Source organism: Papio anubis, chromosome 16 (assembly GCF_008728515.1).
Source record: "Papio anubis isolate 15944 chromosome 16, Panubis1.0, whole genome shotgun sequence".
In the NCBI taxonomy this organism is placed as follows: Eukaryota; Metazoa; Chordata; class Mammalia; order Primates; family Cercopithecidae; genus Papio; species Papio anubis.
Window position 1 is genome coordinate 76270452 of NC_044991.1, and position 21106 is coordinate 76291557.

The window sequence follows — 21106 nt, forward strand, 5'->3', positions numbered from 1 at the left end:
TGAAACCTTTACAATCTTCTTCCAATTCTTCTAAAATTAAGAAACGAAAACCAACTAGCCCACCCCTCAACCAGGCTGGAACGCATGTCCTCCTCAGTACTCAGTATGGTGAGAGATGAGGGTGCCCTGGGAAGTGTCCGGCAGTCTCCCCTCAGATCCTTGGGGTCATTTCTTTGGGTAGCAATGTCAGGTCTGGACGGGACACAAGTCCCTACATCCAGGTACCCAACATGCCCGAGAGGCAGCAACGGTTCCCGCAGGGGCTGGCCCTGGTCCCCCACGACGAGCTTCTATCCCCTTACTCACATCTTCCCTTATTTTAGTTACTGCTCAACAGGACCAAACACTTCATTAGTAGCTGTTTATTGATCAATGGTTTGATATAAAGTTATTTCAGATCTTCAGATTTTTGCCCAGATGGAATCACAAGCATTACAAAGTTTTTTCTTAAAAATAAAAAAAGGATAGGGGCAAGTTGGGAGGGGACCAACCTAGCAGTAGTGGCATTTGAGAATAAATTAACAAAAAAAATTTAGTATTACCATTTATTGGTGACAAACACTAAGTTTTACTTACATTCCATGGGGAGAAAAATTCCAGCGTAAACAATGAATGGAAGCAGTACTTAACTCGCAGGGCTACCAGGCTTTCCATACGGACCACACGCAGAGCCTCAGTGCACACACTTCTGTGTACAATAACACAACATCAAAAGCAACACAGCTGTATAGAGAAATGTAGGTCATTCTTTTCAGCCCTAATGGAGATGTAATTAACAGTATCGAGCACTCTGGAAAATCAGTCTGCAGGTTTATATGGACTACATGGAGATCATATCCTGTAGTGTAGTGAAAGCTAAGTCCTCAAGAGCTGTATGTATAGATACACAATTTTTTTTAATAATCTTTAAAACAGAGATCAAAGTTCATTTAAGTCCTGTTTGCATTAACAAAAATAAAAATGAAATAAAAATGGAACCAAATGATCATCTAAAGTTTAAAATTCCTAAATTGTCCAATTTATACAACTGTGGGAGACTTATTCAAGGTTTTTGAAAGTCCAGGACTGTTTCAGCAGAACCAGAGGGCACACAATTTGCATCACTGAAATTGTCCTGGGTTAGTCAATTAAATAAAAATATCTAACCACATACACATGGATATGATCTTTGTCGGTTAGATTATTGATAAAGTCAGTCTCAGACAAGTTTCCAAACTGTGCTATATAACTAGATACAATTGAGAAACTCTCAAATGAAAATTTTATATAGTGTCATATCAATCAAAAGAAAATAATGAAACTAAGAATACAGATCACTGTTGGAAGAGAAAGCAGTGGTGATGGTGTGGGTACTGCAAGAGGTGGTGGGGCCATAGCACGCTAGAAAAGTTGGGTCACGCTGAGTAGGAAGCATTTGATTTTCTCTGGTGCTTTTAGCTCTGGGGCCGGTCAAAGGCCTCTCTCTGGCATGGCTGTCCAGGGTTTGTCCCAATGTGTCTGAGTGAGCCAGCCTGAGAAAGGATCATGCTGTTTCTTCTTTCACACAGGGGGAAAAAAAGACCAAACACGGAGGTGCCCAGGGTGTGGATCTGCTGGTGTCCCGGGAGAACCAGCTGGCTGGGCAGCCCTTCTTCCCCACAGGCAGCTGCTATTGCATAGGGACCACCAGGTCACCGAGTGGCCGTCACAACCCCAGCACAGTCCAGCCCGGCCACAGCCGCCGCCTCGTGTCTGTTGTCTTCCCTGCTGCTGCCCACATCCTTTACCCACCGTGTCTCTCGGCCCACTGGAGGTATCAGAAATTCCAAATTTTCAAAGCAGTTTCAGTATTTTCAGTATATATGTTGGGATTTTTTAATGGTTCATGGCCAGAAAAGGTTCAGCACCTCCCACACCTTTAAGGAAGAAAAATGAAAATGACGCTAGTTTTGAAATGTAAGAGAATTAAAGTACTATTAAAAATGAAAAGAAATTGGCAAGCATCAGGAAGTACAATATACAATACTAAAAGCCCCAGTTTATGATAACAAAAGTTTTCCCAGGATATGCCAATAAATAAAATAAGCAAGGAGAGTGTGTGTATTTGCTATCTCTGCGGGGGGAAAGGAAGAAAATGAGGGAAGAAATATATGTCTATATTTGCATAAAGAAACATACAGGAAAGATACAGGAGAAACTAGTAAAAATGTGATCTATGGGGGAGGCAGTGGGAAGAATAGGAGGGATGGGATGGGGGCTGTCTGAGGAGAAGATTGTACCTTGTAAAATAAAAGAGAGCTCTGACCATGTGAAGGTATGACCAACTCAAAAAGGTAAAAAGGTTTTTTTTTTTGTTGAGACAGAGTCTTGCTCTGTCGCCTAGGCTGGAGTGCAGTGGTACTATCTTGGCTCACTGCAACCTCCACCTCCCAGGTTTTAAGCAGTTCTCTGCCTCAGCCTCCCGAGTAGCTGGGATTACAGGTATGTGCCACCACACCCAGCTCATTTTTGTATTTGTAGTAGAGACAGGGTTTCACCATCTTGGCCAGGCTGGTCTTGAACTCCTGACACCTCATGATCCACCCACCTCGGCCTCCCAAAGTGCTGGATTACAGGTGTGAGCCACTGTGCCCAGCCTCAAAATGTTTTTTAAAAGTAGAGCTCTCTGCCCAGAGAATTTGGAAACCTTTCAGGCAAAAGGGCCAGAAAGTAACTCAGGCAAATATTTCCCCGCTGAGTCAGCAGATGGTGTGAACTCAACACAAACGAGGGGCAGCCTCCCCATCATCAGTGCCTCCCCTTCATCAGTGCACTCACACAGACATTGGTCCGTTTCCTGTTCTTGGCATCTCTGTACTTTGTTGGTCCAACTCAGACAGCAACTTTAAGATGTTCAGCGCAGCCTAGTGGGGATGGAAAGAAGAGTAAAGCCACAGCCATCACTTGGGACCACAGCATGATACACTGGTTAGGCAGGCAAGAGTTCCTGCTGCCCAACAAACAGGTGGCAACTTCTTAAACTCTTGTACTACTAAATAAAACTTTGAATTTTTAATTTAAAATACAAATTTAAAAAATACTCAGTTACCTCACTGAATCATAACCTCTGAAAATGTTGTATTTTTCCTTCTAGTATTTTTAACCTTGTGGTAACCAGACTGTATAAATGTTATATCCTGCTTTCTAACAAAAATCTATCATGTATTTTTCTTTCTACAGAGACAGGGTCTCACTAAGTTAAGTTGCCCAGGCTGGTCTCAAACTCCTAGGCTCAAGCGATCCTCCCAAAGTGCTGGAATTACAGGTGTAAGCCTCCACAACCGGCCTATCATGTATTTTTCTTATTAAGTTATCTTCAGAGACACTGTTTTGTTGTTTTGTTTTGAAACAGAGTCTCACCCAGTTGCCCAGGCTGGAGTGCAGCAGTGCGATCTTAGCTCACTGCAACCTCCACCTCTTGGGTTCAAGCGATTCTCCTACCTTGGTCTCCCAAGTAGCTGGGATTACAGGCGTCCACCGCCACACCTGGCTAATTTTTTTGTATTTTTAGTAGAAATGGGGTCTCACCACATTGGCCAGGCTGGTCTCGAACTCCTGAGCTCAGGTGATCTGCCTGCCTCAGCCTCCCGCAGTGCTGGGATTATAGCGTGAGCCACCGCACCCCACCCAGAGACATTAATTTCATGCATGCATGATGTCCCATCAAGTAAATACACCACAGTTTGCTTAGATTTGTTAATCTGATCAATTCCTTTTCTCAGTTTTCTTTTTGAGACGGAGTCTTGCTCTGTCGCCCAGGCTGGAGTGCAGTGGCCAGATCTCAGCTCACTGCAAGCTCCGCCTCTCGGGTTTACGCCATTCTCCTGCCTCAGCCTCCCAAGTAGCTGGGACTACAGGCGCCCGCCACCTCGCCTGGCTAGTTTTTTGTATTTTTTAGTAGAGACGGGGTTTCACCGGGTTAGCCAGGATGGTCTCAATCTCCTGACCTCGTGATTCACCCGCCTCGGCCTCCCAAAGTGCTGGGATTACAGGCTTGAGCCACCGCACCCGGCCCCATCTCAGTTTTCTTATAACAGTAATTTCATCTGAATAGAACACCAAAGCAAGTGGTTTTTACAGCTGCCAGAACGTGGACCTGCAGTTCCTTGTTCTGGTGAGAGAGCAAGTGAGTGCAGTCTCCAGGTGAGCTGCAGGATCCCAGTCGCCCCTCCAGACCAGCAGGGAAAAGGGAAAGGTGGACTAAAGCTGATGAGTTCTGATCAAGAGTGAGAAATCAATCCAAACAGCTACGACAAAAAGTCTTAAAAAATATGAACACTATCAAAGAATTAATTGTTCTCAAAGTCTATGGGAGAATCTTTCTCCCACATTCCTCAGGCTAGTAACAAGCTGAACCAAGGTAGGCTCCACATAAACACACAACTTAACACCCTAATCCCTCACCCAAGGTGTGACATACCATATCATGGCAGGACTCCACATCCTTGCCGATACCATGGCTGATCAGAGGTGGCTGAGAGGAGCAATTGATAAGAGATACAAATTCGTTCTTGTTGTTTTTGGGGAAGTCTTTGTATTCAACCTAAGGAGGAAAAGAGAGCTGAGGCTAGGTAGGGTAGGGAACAGCAAGTATGAGTGGGCTGAAGGGCTACAGCTCCGGGCCCCACAAGCAAGGAGATCACCCGCTCTTCTCTCCAACTCAGCCTGACTGTGGCTATACCAAGACCTGCTCTGTCAGCCCAGAACCTTCCAGGAACCTAGGTGTCTGCTCAGAAGCCCTAGACTGGGAGAAGCCATATCCTTTCCCAACAGGCAGAAGGTGTCAGCATGATGAGTCTGTTCTTTGAAATCCAAATTTACAACACTGCAAGTGGTTAGAAGCTTTGTTTTTAGGGTTGGCTTGCATTTTGAAATATTACTAAAGGATAAAGATGTTTCTCTTACCACATATGCTTACAATACTTCTATACCTCCTTCCCTGCCACCCTTCCACCACTGCTCCCCAACCCATCCCTGATTTAAGAAACAAAGTCCAAAGTTCATTTTCTGAGAGAAGCCAAAGGATGACTGTCCTGAGGCACAGCCATCACAACTCAGGCCTGACAGTTACCTGGAATCCCTGGACTCTGGAAAGATAGTCCAGTTGTTCAGAGGGTCTCGTGAGAGGTCCATGGGGTACGTGGCCTGAAGAGATGTTATTCTTTAAAATGGTCTCGGCTGTGGGCGAGGTGCCCCCATACAACAACTCTCGGGCTATCATGGCAGTTACCGTGGCCTTGGCAGGATTTGGAGCTGCCCTGGTAAAATCTTTGGTGTGATGTCCTTGACTAACTCCTACAGCCTGGGCGACCTCGGGCACCATGGGAAGAATTCCAGCAGGCAGCTGCTGATGACTTAGGTAAGGCATCCTGAACTCATCCTCTTTATTACCTGGGAGGGACACACACGGTAAACACGAATCCACATCCACAGCCTGGAAAAATGCGATGACACCATCAAACCCCACGCTGGCCCTCCCCTTGCCATGCATGGCGGCGCAGGGAATCGGGGAATGATACGGACACTTTGCATGCAGGACCTCACTGGCTGGACTCCTGCTGTCATTCAGGACCCATGCAAATCCCAGAATCACGTTCAGAGGAAGACGATATTAAGATCACACTTACTAGTCCCATTTTCATCCCCAGAGCCAGGTTCAAAAAAGGTTACTTTTCTTCCATCCCCTGGTTTCTTTATGGGTGTCTTAAAAAAGAAAAAAACAAAAAAAAAAAAAACAAAAAAGGCCATGAGCATAAATCAGATCATTGAAAAATTAGTTCCTGCTGTCTAAACCTGCATAAAATCCAATCAGCAATAACTGAGGCAATCGGCAGAAAAACCCTGCCCCACCTGACCAATGGCACGCTGACAGACACCTGGGCAGAGCCTGCCTCCTTCTCCTAACGCACCCTCCTGCCCACACCCCTGCCCACAAAGAGCATCTAACAAAGTGCACTAACCTGTGAATGCTGAGCTGCACTCTGCACCCACAGGAAGACGGGAAGCATTTAACCAGAAAGAGCAGAGATGCTAGACGGTAGAGCCCACCAAGGTGGGGAAAGAAGCTTTCAGACTGAAGCTAAACAAATAAATCAAGAATATTTCCTGGAGCTGATATCCAATTAAAAAATAAGGTGACATTCCAAAATTAACACCCTTATGGGGAAAATGTTATTACCTAAGAATTCTGTCAAACACTACATCACCTTTCTACGAAGTAACAAAGGACACTATGAATGTCCTACAAGATTCTGAAATGAAAAACTCAAAATCCAAGTCTAAGATCTATACTGGTGGTATCTGGGGTCTCAGTCAGTTATTAACTGGCCACGACTGAAGCTGTTTCTCACTGTCAATACGACTGGCAGACATCAATGAATCAGGCTTGATTTCAAGTTTATCTCACCAGGACCATACAGTGACGGGAAAGAAGATCAGCCTTGGCTTTTGCCGAGGTCCTGCTTACCACTTCTGGCAGACAAGAATTTTTCTTTTTACGTTCCTTTTTTGTTGTTGTTGAGACAGGGTCTGTCGCCCCGGCTGAGTGCAGTGGCATGATCATGGCTCACTGCAGCCTTGACCTTCCAAGGCTCAATCCTCCCACCTCAGCCTTGTAACTCAGACTATAGGCACAAGCCACCATACCTGGCTGATTTTTAATTTTTTGTAGAGACAGGGTTTCATGCTGCTCAGACTGGTCTTGAACTCCTGGATTCAAGGTCTCAGCCTCCCAAAGTGCTGCGATTACAGGTGTGAGCCACCACACCTGGCCGTGAATTTTCCACAGGGGATTATTTTCATCTGATATTTAACTCACATAGTAAAAAAGAAATCCCAAACCTAAACTTTGGATTTGGCCTGTCTCTGCTGTCATACCATCTTATTTTCCCAGAAAAAACTGTCTGTTCCACAATTAACGAAAGCCTAACAGTTATAAATCTTTCACACAGGCTTCATTTCTAGAGTGCAAATCACACTTAGTAACTTCAATCCTAATTACCATCCTACAAATGGAGAGGAGCAAGCTGCCCTCCACAAAGGGTCCCCAGACCACAAAAATACTGACACAATCACGATCTAACCAGAGCCTACTGGGGCCAGTGGACATGCGAGGCCCCTCTGAGCACCTTATGGTCCAAATGGATGAGACACTGCTCAGCAGGACTGCTTGAACTGCCGGGAGGATGAAGCCTTGCCTTGAAGCCTGCCCCGAAGGTGCCCAGTTCCTAAGGTAAGGCGAGAGACCATTTCGCAATCAGAGAGCCCACACACTCACCTTCTCCTCTGACTTGAGTGCTGGTTTGGTGGGCTGCGCCTGCGGGACTTTGAAACCAAGGATCTCCAGCATGTTCTCGGCTGCATTGCGCTTGGCCACCTTCTTGTTGGTGCCCGCTCCTTCTGCAGTGTGGTTTCCAACCTTCACCTGCACGAAGAAGTCAAAACAGACCAGTTCTTAAACCTTCAGAACCACCACCAGGCAGGAATTGGTGTGTCAGCAAAATAACCCAACTAGGGTCAGAAGCGAGATAACAGCAGTGCCCCGAACCTGGCCTCCTCGTCTGTGGGAGCTAATTATCAAACAGTCAGTAGTTTGGGAAGCTGGATGTTAAACATAGCTAGTATTAAACCTTTAATTACATAAGCTGATAATTATTTTAACAGAGGTAATTTTTGACTGCATTTTATAATTATCTGTGTTCGAGGGTCTTTCCGGCTACTGCATTTGTACGATGGAAACAGTCTGTGATGGTGAACTACTGCACATCTCTTCTGAGCACTGCGATCGGAAGTATCACGTTGAGAGCTTGAAATCAGCCATAGTGAGACTATTGATACCACAGAAACATACAAATGCTACATATCAAAGATTAAGTTGTTTACTGATTGTCTAAACCTACAATGATGAAAAGGCTAATAAAGCAGGTTAATCTTAAAAGCATGAGAAGTCTGCAGCCATTACATTGTAACTATTACAAAAACTGAAATATCTTCCCATCTTTGAAAATTATTATCTAATTTAGCAGAGAAGCCACTCATATCATTTACAAATGAGTGATATTACATGTCTTCATTGTTTTTACTTTTTTTCTTTCTTGGGGGAGACAGGGTCTCACTTCATCACCCAGGATGGAGTGCAGTGGCATGATCTTGGATCACTGCAACCTCCACTTCCCAGGTTCAAGCAACTCCCCTGCCTCAGCCACCCAAGTAGCTGGGATTACAAGCGTGTGCCACCATGCCTGGCTAACTTTTGTATTTTTATAGTAGAAACGAGGTTTCACAATGTTGGTCAGGCTGGTCTTGAACTCCTGACCTCAAGTGATCCGCCTGCCTCGGCCTCCCAAAATGCTGGGATTACAGGCGTAAGCCATCAAGCCCGGCCTGTTTTACTTTCATCTTACCTGTTAACATAAATAAAAAATATCAACCAGCCAGGCGTGGTGGCTCACGCCTGTAATCCCACCACTTTGGGAGGCTGAGGTGGGTGGATCACCTGAGGTCAGGAGTTTGAGACCAGCCTGGCCAACATGGTGAAACCCCATCTCTACTAAAAATACAAAAATTAGCCAGGCATGGTGGTGGGCGCCCGTAATCCCAGCTACTCGGGAGGCTGAGGCAGGAGAATCACTTGAACCCGGAGGGGAGGTTGCAGTGAGCCGAGATCATGCCATTGTACTCCAGCCTGGACAACAAAGCAAGACTCCATTCACCCCCACACCCCCCCCCCAAAAAAATGGAGCAAGACTCCATTCACCCCTCCCCCCAAAAAAACTATATATATTATATATATCTCAACCAGTATTCATGCTAGAACCAAAATCTTAAATCTAAAGTATATATTTGTCAATGACACGAGCAACACCTTTGCTGAACTGGATAGTAATAAACCATTATGTGTTGTCTGATTTTACAAAACTATCGTTGGTGATTGTCACACTGAAATATGTATGAAATTTACAATAAAGTGTATTATATGATTTATAAATTGTGCTACACATCCTGTCCGTAAAATTTATAAAACACATGTATACATGTCAGTATAATTTATAACACACATCCTGTGTGTCAGTAAAATTTATAACACACATGTATATATATAACATACATATATTCAGCTCCTTCCACCAAACCACCCTCCCCCAAGAGCTGGATGTTAAACATGTTCCAGCACATCACTGCTTACAACCCCCTTCCAAGTTGATTGTAATAACAGGCACCTGGCTGCTAAAACGAAAGCCCAGGTCACAAGACTCAGAGAGTCAAAGAAACCATACCCTGGCCTGGGACTAAATTCCAACCTGGCCATCTACCAGCTATTTCATCTTGGGCAAATTACTGATGCTCTCAGCAAACTGCAATTTCCTTGATCATTCTTTTCCTACCTTCTGACTGCATAGGTAAAACATACAAGGTCAACTTTGTAAGTTATACATTGCTATACAAGAGATAAGAATTCTGTCTTACATCAGAAAGCACTTAAATTCAAATCACAATTAAGTTAAGCTGCCTATGTGAAATGACCACTTAGCTTTGAACTTAATAAGCTAAGTACAAAGAAATATTCCATACTAATCACCCAATCTAAGGAAGAGGCAACCCTGGATTCCAGACTCCACAAGAATTAGGAGGAAGAGGAACAGATCTCTTGATATTACTTACAAAATTTACCTTTGGAAAAGAGCAATGTCATAAACCTTCAAGGAGATGTAATGAAGAAAAACTTCACTCAGCACCCACCACCCCAGGACTCTCTTCTTCCAAATTTCGGTGCAACACACCCACATTCCCACCAGTGCACACAGCAGTAATGCTGGTGTGCAGACATTACATTCACATGTACTAAGTGTTTATTTTAAGCATTAAGATAAACAACTTAATCTTTGATATGTAGCCTTTACAGATTTCTGTGGTATGTTTAAGCTGTCAAATTATTGCAAGCCACAAGGTCTTAATAAGGATCACAGTTGGCTGGGTGCAGTGGCTCACGCGTGTAATCCCAGCACTTTGGGAGGCTTAGGTGGGAGGATCACAAGGTCAGGAGATCAAGACCATCCTGGACAACATGGCGAAACTCCATCTCTGCTAAAAATACAAAAAATTAGCTAAGCGTGGTGGCACGTGCCTGTAATCCCAGCTACTCAGGAGGCTGAGGCAGGAGAATCACTTGAATCAGGGAGTCGGAGGTTGCAGTAAGCTGAGACTGCACCACTGCACTCCAGCCTGGGCGACAGAGTGAGACTCTGTCTCATAAATAAATAAATTAAATAAATAAATAAATAAATAAGGACCACAGTTGCTGGCAGAACATGGCCACAGGATCCAGCCTCCTCATGAAGGTGTCCAGGCCTTGAACCGCCATCAGCCCCCAAGGCTGGACGTGGTCAGAGGAAGAGGCGCCCATCATCCATGCTGACCCACCTGCATCACAAACTCCCTGCGGCGCGGGAGGCCTCGCTCTGTGAGGAGCATGTACTCTGGCTCCTTCTCCTTTTTTGCCTGCTGGATCTGGGCCAGTCTGCTAATCGGATTGATCCCCTGGCCATATTCTGGGCTTGTCTGTGGCTGAGGAACAAACAAGGCAGAAACTCTGTAATGTTATTCATTCCATGAACTTGGTCAACTCAGAGATCAGGATAAGAGAGGAGATAAGAGATTTTGGGTTGGCCTAATGGCTCAGAATTAGATTTTTTTTAATTTAACATTTTGAAAATGAAAAGATGCTTTGATTTTGTATGATTGTTCTAGGTGGTTTTAAGTTCTTAACAAACCAACATCAACATTTCACTATAACGAAGCATCACTATTACTGCAACGGCTGCTTTTTAACATATTTCAACATATGACAGTAAATGGACAGCAAAAACATAAACCAATATTCCTACAACTCCCCAAAAGTCTGAGCTATGATGGGTTCCCAATTTTCTTGAAAAGAACTCAAAATCCAGAAACCATTTTTTAAAAAAAGCTCAAGCTGATGCCACATGGCAAGAAGAACCTCAGAATCCCAGTTACTTCCTTGTGGCCACCTTTTGTGCCAAGGAACCCTCATTCACTCTGCTGATCAGAGAAGTGACTTCCAGGCTATATTAAGCAAAAAAGGGAAACAAAAGGGTATACATAGTATGCTTTTATGTTAGAAAAATTTGGATCTTGATACAGCACGAAACTACATATACTGAAAATCACAAAGTCCCCCATGGAATTATGTCCCCTTTCTAGGGTTGGGGAAGGGGTCAATATAATGCTTTCACAGATCCATTAGTGTGGTTCAAAAATCCAAAAGAAAAGGCACACAGAAAAATGTCTCACTCCCACCCTCCCGCCATGGGCCTCCTGCCTGGCACGAATCTCCTCCACCTTCAGAACAGCACCATGGTCACTGAGACAGAGGCACTGTTATTTCACTACGTGCCCCACAGACAGGCATGGCGTTCCTGCCCAATACCCCACTGTGATTGCCGGGGCTGTGATGATGTGTGTGCCCATCTGCAGGTACCCCTACTGAACTGGCACAGTGTCCTTATCTTACCTAACAGGTGGCTCTTGCAGCACCTCTAAGGGGTCTGGCAGGCCTGGGGTGTGACACGTTGGTCTCATCCCCTTTCACCTCGGGGACAGCAACCAGCCTTCTAAACCCCCCAACCATCTATAGGTCATGAAAACACCTTCTGTGTTCAGAAAAGTTCTCACCTTGACTATGGGTTTTGTTTTCTTTTTGATTCTAGGCTTTACTCGTTCAACTGCAGGCAGGGGCGGTAACTTCTTCAGCTCCTCAAGAACAGCTATGGCGGCGTTTTTCTTTGAAATCTTCTTGCTTTTCCCTTCACCTTCCCCCACAAACTCCCCAACCGAAACCTTGGTCACAAAGTTCTTCATGTGGGGTGGGCCACTCTCCCGGGCCACCTGTTTCAGAGGGAAAGACTGAGTGAAAGCGGACAGACACTTATTAAAAGCTGCAAGGCACACTGGCTGGCACACTTCACACAGACAAAGGGAAGGGGAATCAAGGACAAGGCCTACTAAATGAAATGAAGCAGGGATCATTTCAAATGCTTTCTCGCCTTTCTTCTTACTTCTCAAACTGGTTTATGCTCTTGAGTCTGGTGAGTCCCAAACAGTCAGGCATGAAAGAAGAAGACCTTTTTACTCCCATGCCCCTGGCTCGCAGGCTGTCCTGAGTTTAGTGTGGTCCAGTGCAACTGGCAAAAAGAAAGCTTGCCCAGCAAAGCCCAGAAACAAATGCAGCACAAATGCTCAAGTTTAATATCTGCTCTGAGCCTCCAGCCAGGACTAGGCCTACTAAATACTGGCTGCTATGTGGCCACAAAAGAGAATGAGACAAATCTCTAAGCACTGATAAAGAGGGATTCCCCGCACACATTAAGTTAAAAAAAAAAAAAAAATCAAACTACAAAAGAGTGTATATAGTATGGTAGCTTTAGTTTAAGAAAAAAAAGGACTTTATATAAATATCTACACATACATAACAGACACATGTTTATAAGCTCATTTATGAAAAAAAAAAAAAAAAAAGACAGAGGAAGGATAAAGAAATCAATGGGCTGGACGTGGTAGCTCACACCTGTAATGCCAGCACTTTGGGAGACTGAAGCAGGTGGATCACTTGAGGTCAGGAGTTCAAGATCAGCCTGGCCAACATCGTGAAACCCCGTCTCTACTAAAAATACAAAAATTAGCTAGGGGTGGAGGTGCACCCCTGCAATCCCAGCTACTTGGGAGGCTGAGGCACAAGTATCCCTTGAACATGAGAGGCAAAGGTTGCAGTGATCCAAGATCACAACACTGCACTCCAGTCTGAGTTGGACAGAGTAAGACCCTGTCTCAAAGGGGAAAAAAAAAAAAAGCAAGCATTGGGCCGGGCACGGTGGCTCCCGCCTGTAATCCCAGCACTTTGGGAGGCCGAGGCGGGCAGATCACGAGGTCAGGAGATCAAGACCATCCTGGCTAAGACAGTGAAACCCCATCTCTACTAAAAATACAAAAAAAATTAGCCGGGCATGGTGGTGGGCGCCTGTAGTCCCAGCTACTCGGGAGGCTGAGGCAGGAGAATGGCGTGAACCCGGGAGGTGGAGCTTGCAGTGAGCTGAGATTGCGCCACTGCACTCCAGCCTGGGCAAAAGGGTGACACTCCGTCTCGTGCACCCCTGCAATCCCAGCTACTTGGGAGGCTGAGGCACAAGTATCCCTTGAACATGAGAGGCAAAGGTTGCAGTGATCCAAGATCACAACACTGCACTCCAGTCTGGGTAGAACGGGGACACACCCTGTCTAAAAAAAAAAAAAAAAAAAAAAGCAAGCAACGAAATTAGTTACCTACAACAGGTGTGAGGGATTAGGGTAGAGAGACAGGGGATGAGATGGGAATGATAGTTTTAACTTCTGGAAGCATTTACTGTTTTACATATTAAATAAATAAAACTAAGTCAACAAAGATGGGAAAAGAACCTAAAACAGCTGCATATTAAAGTGATTACAATCTCAAAATGGACCAAAGACCTACACAGAGGCGCTAACATGCACAATTCTCAGAAGCAAACATGGGCGAATCTTCATGACTCTGGGTTTGGCAACTGGTTTTTAAGATATGAAACTAAAAGCACAGTCAACAAGAGGGAAAAAAAAAAAGTCATGCTTAATCAAACTTTAAAACTTTTGTGTATCATGGACATTATCAGGAAAGTGATTACAATCACATAGACAGAAAAATCAGGCTGGGCAGGGTGGCTCGTGCCTGTAATCCCAACGCTCTGGGAGGCCAGGGTGGGAGGATCACTTCAGTTCAGAAGTTCAAGACAAGCCTGGCCAACATAGCAAGACCTTGACCTACAAAAATAAAAACAAAATTAGCCAGGTGTGGTGGTGTGCCCCTGTATGTAGTCCTAGCTACGTGGGAGGCTAAAGCAGGAGTATCACTTGAGACCAGGAGATCAAGGCTACAGTGAGCTATGATCGCACCACTGCACCCCAGTCTAGGCAACAGAGCAAAACCTCGTCTCAAAAAGTAAAAAAAAAAAAAAAAAAAAAAAATCTAACCGACATTAGCCAAGACACTCAAAAAAAGAAAAACAAAGTTAGAAGACTTACACTACCAGATTTTAAAACTTCCTATAAAGTCACAACAGCTAGCATATGGTTTCGTGTAAGGATAAACAGATCAACAAAACGGCATGAAAAAGACCTGCACATACAAGGTCACTCAATTTTTGGCAAACACACCAAAACAAATTAAAAATCTCTCTTAAAAAAATAGTACCAAAGCAACTAACTAGATACCTACATGGAGTGGGGGGGAAAAAGAAAAAAAGAAAAAAAAAAAAAAAATCAAACCATCATCTCTAACTCATACCACAAACAAAAATTAATTAGACCTAGGATCACTTAAATGTGATCCAAACTAAAACTACAAAGATTTTAGAACAGGAGAAAGCCTCAAGCTGTAAGGCTGACAAAGAGTTGAACACAAAATATATCCACCATAAAGACAAAAGAAAGAAATTCCTCAAAATTAAAAACCACTGGCCAGGTGTGGTGGCTCATGCCTGTAATCCCAGAACTTTGGGAGGCCAAGGTGGGCAGATCACGAGGTCAGGAGTTCGAGATCAGCCTGGCCAACATAGTGAAACCCCATTGCTACTAAAAATATAAAAAATTAGCTGAGTGTGGTGGCAGGCACCTGTAATCCCAGCTACTCAGGAGGCTGAGACAGGAGAATTGGTTGAACCCGAGAGACGGAGGTTGCAGTGAGCCGAGATAGCACCACTGCACTCCAGCCTGGGCAACAAGAGCGAAACTCCGTCTCAAAAATAAATAAATAAATAAATAATAAAATAAAATAAAATAAAACAGCTCATCAAAAGACATTTAACAAGTAAAAAAGGGGGCTGGGCACAGTGACTCACACCTGTAATCCCAACACCTTGGGAGGCTGAGGCAGGTGGATCACCTGAGGTCAGGAGTTTGAGACCAGCCTGGCCAACATAGTGAAACCATGTCTCTACTAAAAATACAAAAAGTAGCTGGGTGTGGTGGCACGTGACTGTAATCCCAGCTACTTAAGAGGCTGAGACAGGAGAACTGCTTGAACCCAGGAGGCGGAGGTTGCAGTGAGCCAAGATCACGCCACTGCATTCCAGCCCGGGCGACAGAGCGAGACTCCGTCTCAAAAAAAAAAAAAAAGTAAAAAAAAAAGTAGAAAAGGGGCCAGGCACAGTGGCTCACTCCTGTAATCCCAGAACTTTGAGAAGGCCAAGGCGGGCAGATGGCTTGAATCCAGGAGTTTGAGGCCAGCCTGGGCAACATGGCAAAACCTCGTCTCTACAAAAAAACACAAAAATTGGCCGGACTCGGTGGCTCACGCCTGTAATCCCAGCACTTTGGGAGGCCGAGGTGGGTGGATCACCTGAGGTCGGGAGTTTGAGACCAGCCTGACCAACATGGAGAAACCCTGTCTCTACTAAAAACACAAAACTACCTGGGCGTGGTGGCGCATGCCTGTAATCCCAGCTACTAGGGAGGCTGAGGCAGGAGAATCACATGAACCCAGGAGGCAGAGGCTGCGGTGAGCCAAGGTCACTCCAGCCTGGGCAACAAGAGCAAAACTCTGTCTCAGAGGAAAAAATACAAGTATTAGCCCAGCATGGTGGCATGTGCCTGTAGCCCCAGCTACTTGTGAGGCTGAGGTAGCAGGATCGCTTGAGCTCAGGACTTGACCTCACTGCAGCCCAGGTACAAAGTGAGCTCTTTTCTCAAAAATCAAATAAAATAGTGATTTCAAAATATACATATTTCCTAGCTCTATTCCTAACAAGGCCTAGGAGCCATGGCTCTCCAACAGGAACAAGCATGCTAGCACTCTGTCCTGTCTCTACACATAACTCCCAATTAGAAGGAACCGGAACTTCTTGGAGGAATGGCCAAGACTGTTTCTATTAGAAATTTCTGTTTCCATTGGGGCTAAAGCTAAAGCAGGGAAAGTTCAAAGTGGGGCTAAAACATTTTATTGTATCAGAAAGCATGGAAGTTCTCAAAATGTGAAGAGGGGAGGTACAAAGGTTATTTAATAAAGGACTGTCTTGGCCAGGCGTGGCAGCTCAAGTCTGTAATCCCAGCCTCGGCGACAAGAGCAAAACTCTGTCTCAAAAGGAAAAAAAAAAAAAAAAAAAAAAAAAAATTCCCTCAAAAAAAAAAAGAAAGGCAAAACCAAATACCAAAAAAAAAAAAAAAAAAAAAAAAAAAAAGGACTGTCTCTTCAATAAACAGTGTAGGCACAATCAGACATCCAAATACAAAAAAAAAAAAAAAGTCCCTTATGTCACAGTACATATGAAAACTAACTTGAATCATAAACCTAAATTTAAGAGCTAAAACTAAAATTTCTAAGGAAAATGACTTTAGGTTAGCCAAACATATCTTAGCACACAAAAATTTGATGGCCAGGCGTGGTGGCCCACGCCTGTAATCCCAGCACTTTGGGAGGCCGAGGCGGGCGGATCACGAGGTCAGGAAATGGAGACCATCCTGGCTAACATCGTGAAACCCCATGTCTACTAAAAATACAAAAAAAAAAGAAATAAGCCGGGCGTGGTGGCGAGCGCCTGTAGTCCCAGCTATTCGGGAGGCTGAAGCAGGAGAATCGCTTGAACCTAGGAGGCACTTGAATCCTGAGGTAGGAGAATGGCGTGAACCCAGGAGTGGAGGTTGCAGTGAGCCGAGATCGCGCCACTGCACTCCAGCCCGGGGGACAGAGCAAGATTCCGTCTCAAAAAAAAAAAAAAAAAAAAAATGGACAAACTACACCTCACCAAAATTCAGTACTTCCGCTCTTTGAAAGTCACTTAAAATCAAATGACAAGCCACAGACTTAGAGAAAATATCTGCAAAATACTTATCTGAGAAAAAACCTGAATTCAGAATATATATAGAACCTCTAAAACTCAGTAATAAAAAGACACTCAAAAAAACTGACAAGACACGAACCTACATTTCATCAAAGAAAATAGTAAAATAAAAACATGAAAAGAAGCTCAGTATTGCTAGTCTTTATGGAGACATATAAATTAAAACCACAATAAGATACTACTGTCCACCTGCTAGAATGACTAAAAAAATTATTATTTTTTTTGAGACGGAGTCTCACTCTGTCCACCCAGGCTGGAATGCAGTGGTGCGACCTTGGCTCACTGCAACCTCTGCCTCCTAGGTTCAAGCAATTCTCCTCCCTCAGCCTCCCAAGTACCTGGGACTACAGGTGCGCACAACCATGCCCAGCTAATTGTTGTATTTTTTGTAGAGAAGGAGTTACACCATGTTGGCCAGGCTGGAATGACTAAAATTTAAAAGCTGACAATACCCAAGTGTTGGTGAGGATGTAGAGCAACTAAAACTCTCTCATATAGTGCAGGTGAAGTGCACAACGATACATGTGGTTTAGAAAACAGTTTGGCAACTTTTTTTTTTTTTTTAAACAAAGTCTCGCTCTGTTGCCCAGGCTGGAGTGCAGTGGCATAATCTCGGTTCACCACCGCAACCTTTAACTCCCATGTTCAAGCGAATTCTCATGCCTCAGTCTCCTGAGTAGCTGGGATTACAGGCACATGTCACCATGCCTGACTAATTTTTTTATTTTCAGTAGAGACGAGGTTTCACTTTGTTGGCCAGGCTGGTCTCGAAATCCTGACCTCAAGTGATCCGCCCACCTTGGCTTCCCAAAGTGCAGGGATTACAGGCTTGAGCCCATGAACCCAGACAACTTCTTACAAAGATATTTATTTATCATGTAACTCAGCAAATCCACTCAAGTATTTATTCAAGAAAAATGAAAACATTGTCTCCATAGATGTATATGTTTACTGTAGATTTACTAACAATCACCAAAAATTCAAAACAATACAAATCTTCAACTGGTAAATAGATAAATACCTTGTAGTGTGTACACACCATGTAACACTCTTGGTGATAAAAAGGAACAAACTACTGAAACACAACAGCATGAATAATGACTCCAAGCTAAGTTAAAGAAGCCAGACAAAAGGCAATGTACTCTATTTTTTCATTTATGTAATATTCTTAAAAAGGCAACACTATAGGGACAGAATGAGATCAGTGCTTGCCAGAGCCTGAGGATAGAGGGGAGAGACTGACTGCAGAGGGACACAGGGAAATTTACTGGGTGAGAGATGTTCTATTTTGACTATAGTGCTGGTCACAGAACCATATACACTTATCAAAACACATCCAACTGTGCACTTACACAGGGTGACTTTCACTGTAAATTATACCGCAAGAAGCCTGACCACCCCTTCATCCAAAAAAACAACTGATGGGGGCATGTTAAAGGGCACAAGGGCCAATTTAAAGGACAATTTGGACATCAAAATGGGTGACAATAACAATGGAGTAACACTGGGTAAAAAAAAAAAAACAGCAGCAATGCATCTATACTGATAAAATTAACTATAAGAGGGGAGGAAGGAAACTTTTTTCTTTACTGTAGAATGCCAGCCTGGAAATGCAAAAAATCATCATTTTGACATCTACCACAGTGACAATCAACGCCAGCAAGAATCAAGATCCCTGGGGCCGGGTGTGGTGGCTCACGCCTGTAATCCCAGCACTCTGGGAGGCCAAGGTGCATGCCTAATCCTAGCTACTTGGGAGGCTGAGGTAGGAGAATCGTTTGAACCCAGGAGGCAGATGTTGCAGTAAGCTGAGATCATATCACTGCACTCCAGCCTGGGCAACAGAGCGAGACTCTGTCCAGAAAAAAAAAAAAAAGATTGCTGGAACCACCGGGGAGACCTGTGAAGGCCCAGCCTTCAGGAGTTAATTACAAAGTGACATGAAGTGATGCTCTGAGAAGGATCAATATCACTCCCATGGCGATCCTGACAAAAATGCATAACTAGACCTAATTATGAGTAATCCATCAGAAATACCCAAATTGAGGGCCACTGTACAAAAATAACTGACCTTTAAACGTGTCAATGTCATGAAATACAGAGAAAGGCTGACAAAGTACTGCAGATACTAAAGATACTGCAGAGGCTAAAGAGAGACGTCAGCTAAGTGCAAGGTCTGAGTCTGCATCAGACACTAGAGCGGAAGAAACATTTCTATAAAGGACATCATTGAGACAACTGGTGAAATGTGAATATAGGATGTGTATTAGGTAACAGTATCACAGCAATGCTAAATTTCCTCTACTTAATAGATTGTGGTTAAGAGTATGTCCTTGCTCTTAAGAGATACATGTTGAAATATTAGGAGTTAAAGAGTATATCTGCCACTTTCTGTCAATCCAGCAAGTAAAAAACAGAAAATAAAATAATATGTATATTTATGGAAAAAGAAAAAGCAGGCTGGGTGCGGGGGCTCACGCCTATAATCCCAGCACTTTGGGAGGCCAAGGTGGGTAGATCACTTGAGGTCAGGAGTTCAAGACCAGCCTGGCCAACATGGTAAAATTCCATCTCTACTAAAAATACAAAAATTAGCTGAGTGTGGTGGCATACACCTGTAATCCCAGCTACTCAGGAGGCTGAGGCAGGAGAACTGCTTGAATCTGGGAGGCAGAGGTTGCAGTGAGCCAAGATCATGCCACTGCACTCTAGCCTGGGCAACAGAGTGAGGCTCCAAGGAAGGAGCGAGCAAATATGGTAAAATGTCAACCACTGGTTAATCTAAGTGAAAGTTATACTCATTGTTCTATTCTTGTAACTTTTAGATAGATTTGAAATTTTTGAAGTGAAAAATTCAAAAAATGTCTAGTTAAGATAAGTGAGCCTACGAAATGGATGTACCTGTTTTTCTTCTTGTTGGTTTTTTGTTTTTTGTTTTTTTTGGTGTCAGGGAGGGAGATAGCAGGGAATGGGGGTAGGAATTCAGCACAGTGGCCAGGAGCAGAGATGTGGGAAGGACCTGGCCTGCTCAAGCACCTGTGGACTGATTTTAAAGAACTCCCATAGGTGCCGTCCACACCCAAGGGTGGAGATTCTGAAACACTTCTTCCCACAACAGTGTTTTTCCTGTCCTCAGGTTAGACTTTGGAGGGACAGGTCAGCCACCCTGACGGCTCATTTCAAATTCACCCAGACCCACCCTGGCCCTCTCCAACGGCTTGCATTGTCTGCCCACATCAAGATCCCAGCAATCTAAATCTGGAGGATCACCTGGATTGCATGTGGTATGAGCATGTCACAACTGCCTCCCAATGACCGTATCAATCAGCACCATTACATTTTCTAACTAAAACTGTATGTTTTATTAAAAGTCAAACTGGTGGCTGGGCACAGTGGCTCATGCCTATAATCCCAGCACTTTGGGAGGCCAAGGTGAGTAGATCACCTGAGGTCAGGAGTTCAAGACCAGCCTGGCTAACATGGTGAAACCCTGTCTCTACTAAAAATACAAAAATTAGTCAGGCGTGGTGGCGTGCACCTGTAATCCCAGCTACTCAGGGGGCTGAGGCAGAAGAATTGCTTGAACCCAGGAGGCGGAGGATGCCATAAGCCGAGATCGTGCCATTGTACTCCAGCCTGGGCAACAAGAGCAAAACTCCATCTCAAAAAAAAAAAAAAGTCAAGCTGTATATATTTTCCCAAAAAACCGGTTCCTGTCTTCCCCTATTAAAACACCTAACGCATCTTCCTATATGACAAATTTATTATCAAAAATTACCATGTTCATTTATTCAATAACTGTTTCCTAAACATCTAATACATGCCAGGCAATCTTTCAGCGGCAAGAGAAAGGAAAGACCTTGCTCATCATATTAATGCAAGCTAGTAAGAAATTCCTGATACCTGAGTTAATGAATATAAGTACTCATGCCACCAACTACATGGAAGCTGTGATAAATTACTTTAAAAGATCACCACCAGAGGGCACTCCTACAATTCTTTTATGTGACTACTGTTAAGATTCCTGAACACAGTTGAGAGCCAAATCTGAAACCTTAGCAAAAGTGAAGGTGGAAAGGAAGCACTCTGACCCCAAATACCCCAGAACAGAAACATAAAATAGCAATCTCTAAGTTTCCAGAAACCTCAGTGACTCTGGGTAGCAGCAA

General features: G+C 44.0%; 1 protein-coding gene across 13 annotated transcripts in view; it reads right to left on the minus strand.

Annotated features, from left to right (window-relative positions):
- Window positions 1-347: 347 nt before the first annotated feature.
- Window positions 348-21106, minus strand: part of STAU1 (staufen double-stranded RNA binding protein 1) — an 81016-nt gene continuing 60257 nt past the window's right edge. For 7 of the 13 annotated variants that reach the window (XM_017944722.2, XM_017944719.2, XM_017944712.2 and 4 more), the window contains 8 exons: window positions 11710-11940; window positions 10438-10581; window positions 7295-7441; window positions 5646-5721; window positions 5090-5409; window positions 4439-4561; window positions 2797-2882; window positions 348-1895 (listed from right to left, as the gene is read on the minus strand). In XM_017944722.2, coding sequence (XP_017800211.2) covers window positions 1880-1895; window positions 2797-2882; window positions 4439-4561; window positions 5090-5409; window positions 5646-5721; window positions 7295-7441; window positions 10438-10581; window positions 11710-11940 — 1143 coding nt within the window. In that variant the 3' untranslated portion in view covers window positions 348-1879. Of the gene's footprint in view, window positions 1896-2796; window positions 2883-4438; window positions 4562-5089; window positions 5410-5645; window positions 5722-5745; window positions 6098-7294; window positions 7442-10437; window positions 10582-11709; window positions 11941-21106 lie in introns of those variants that run through there. The other 6 variants (XM_017944720.2, XM_017944715.2, XM_017944714.2 and 3 more) reach the window with 2 other exon arrangements.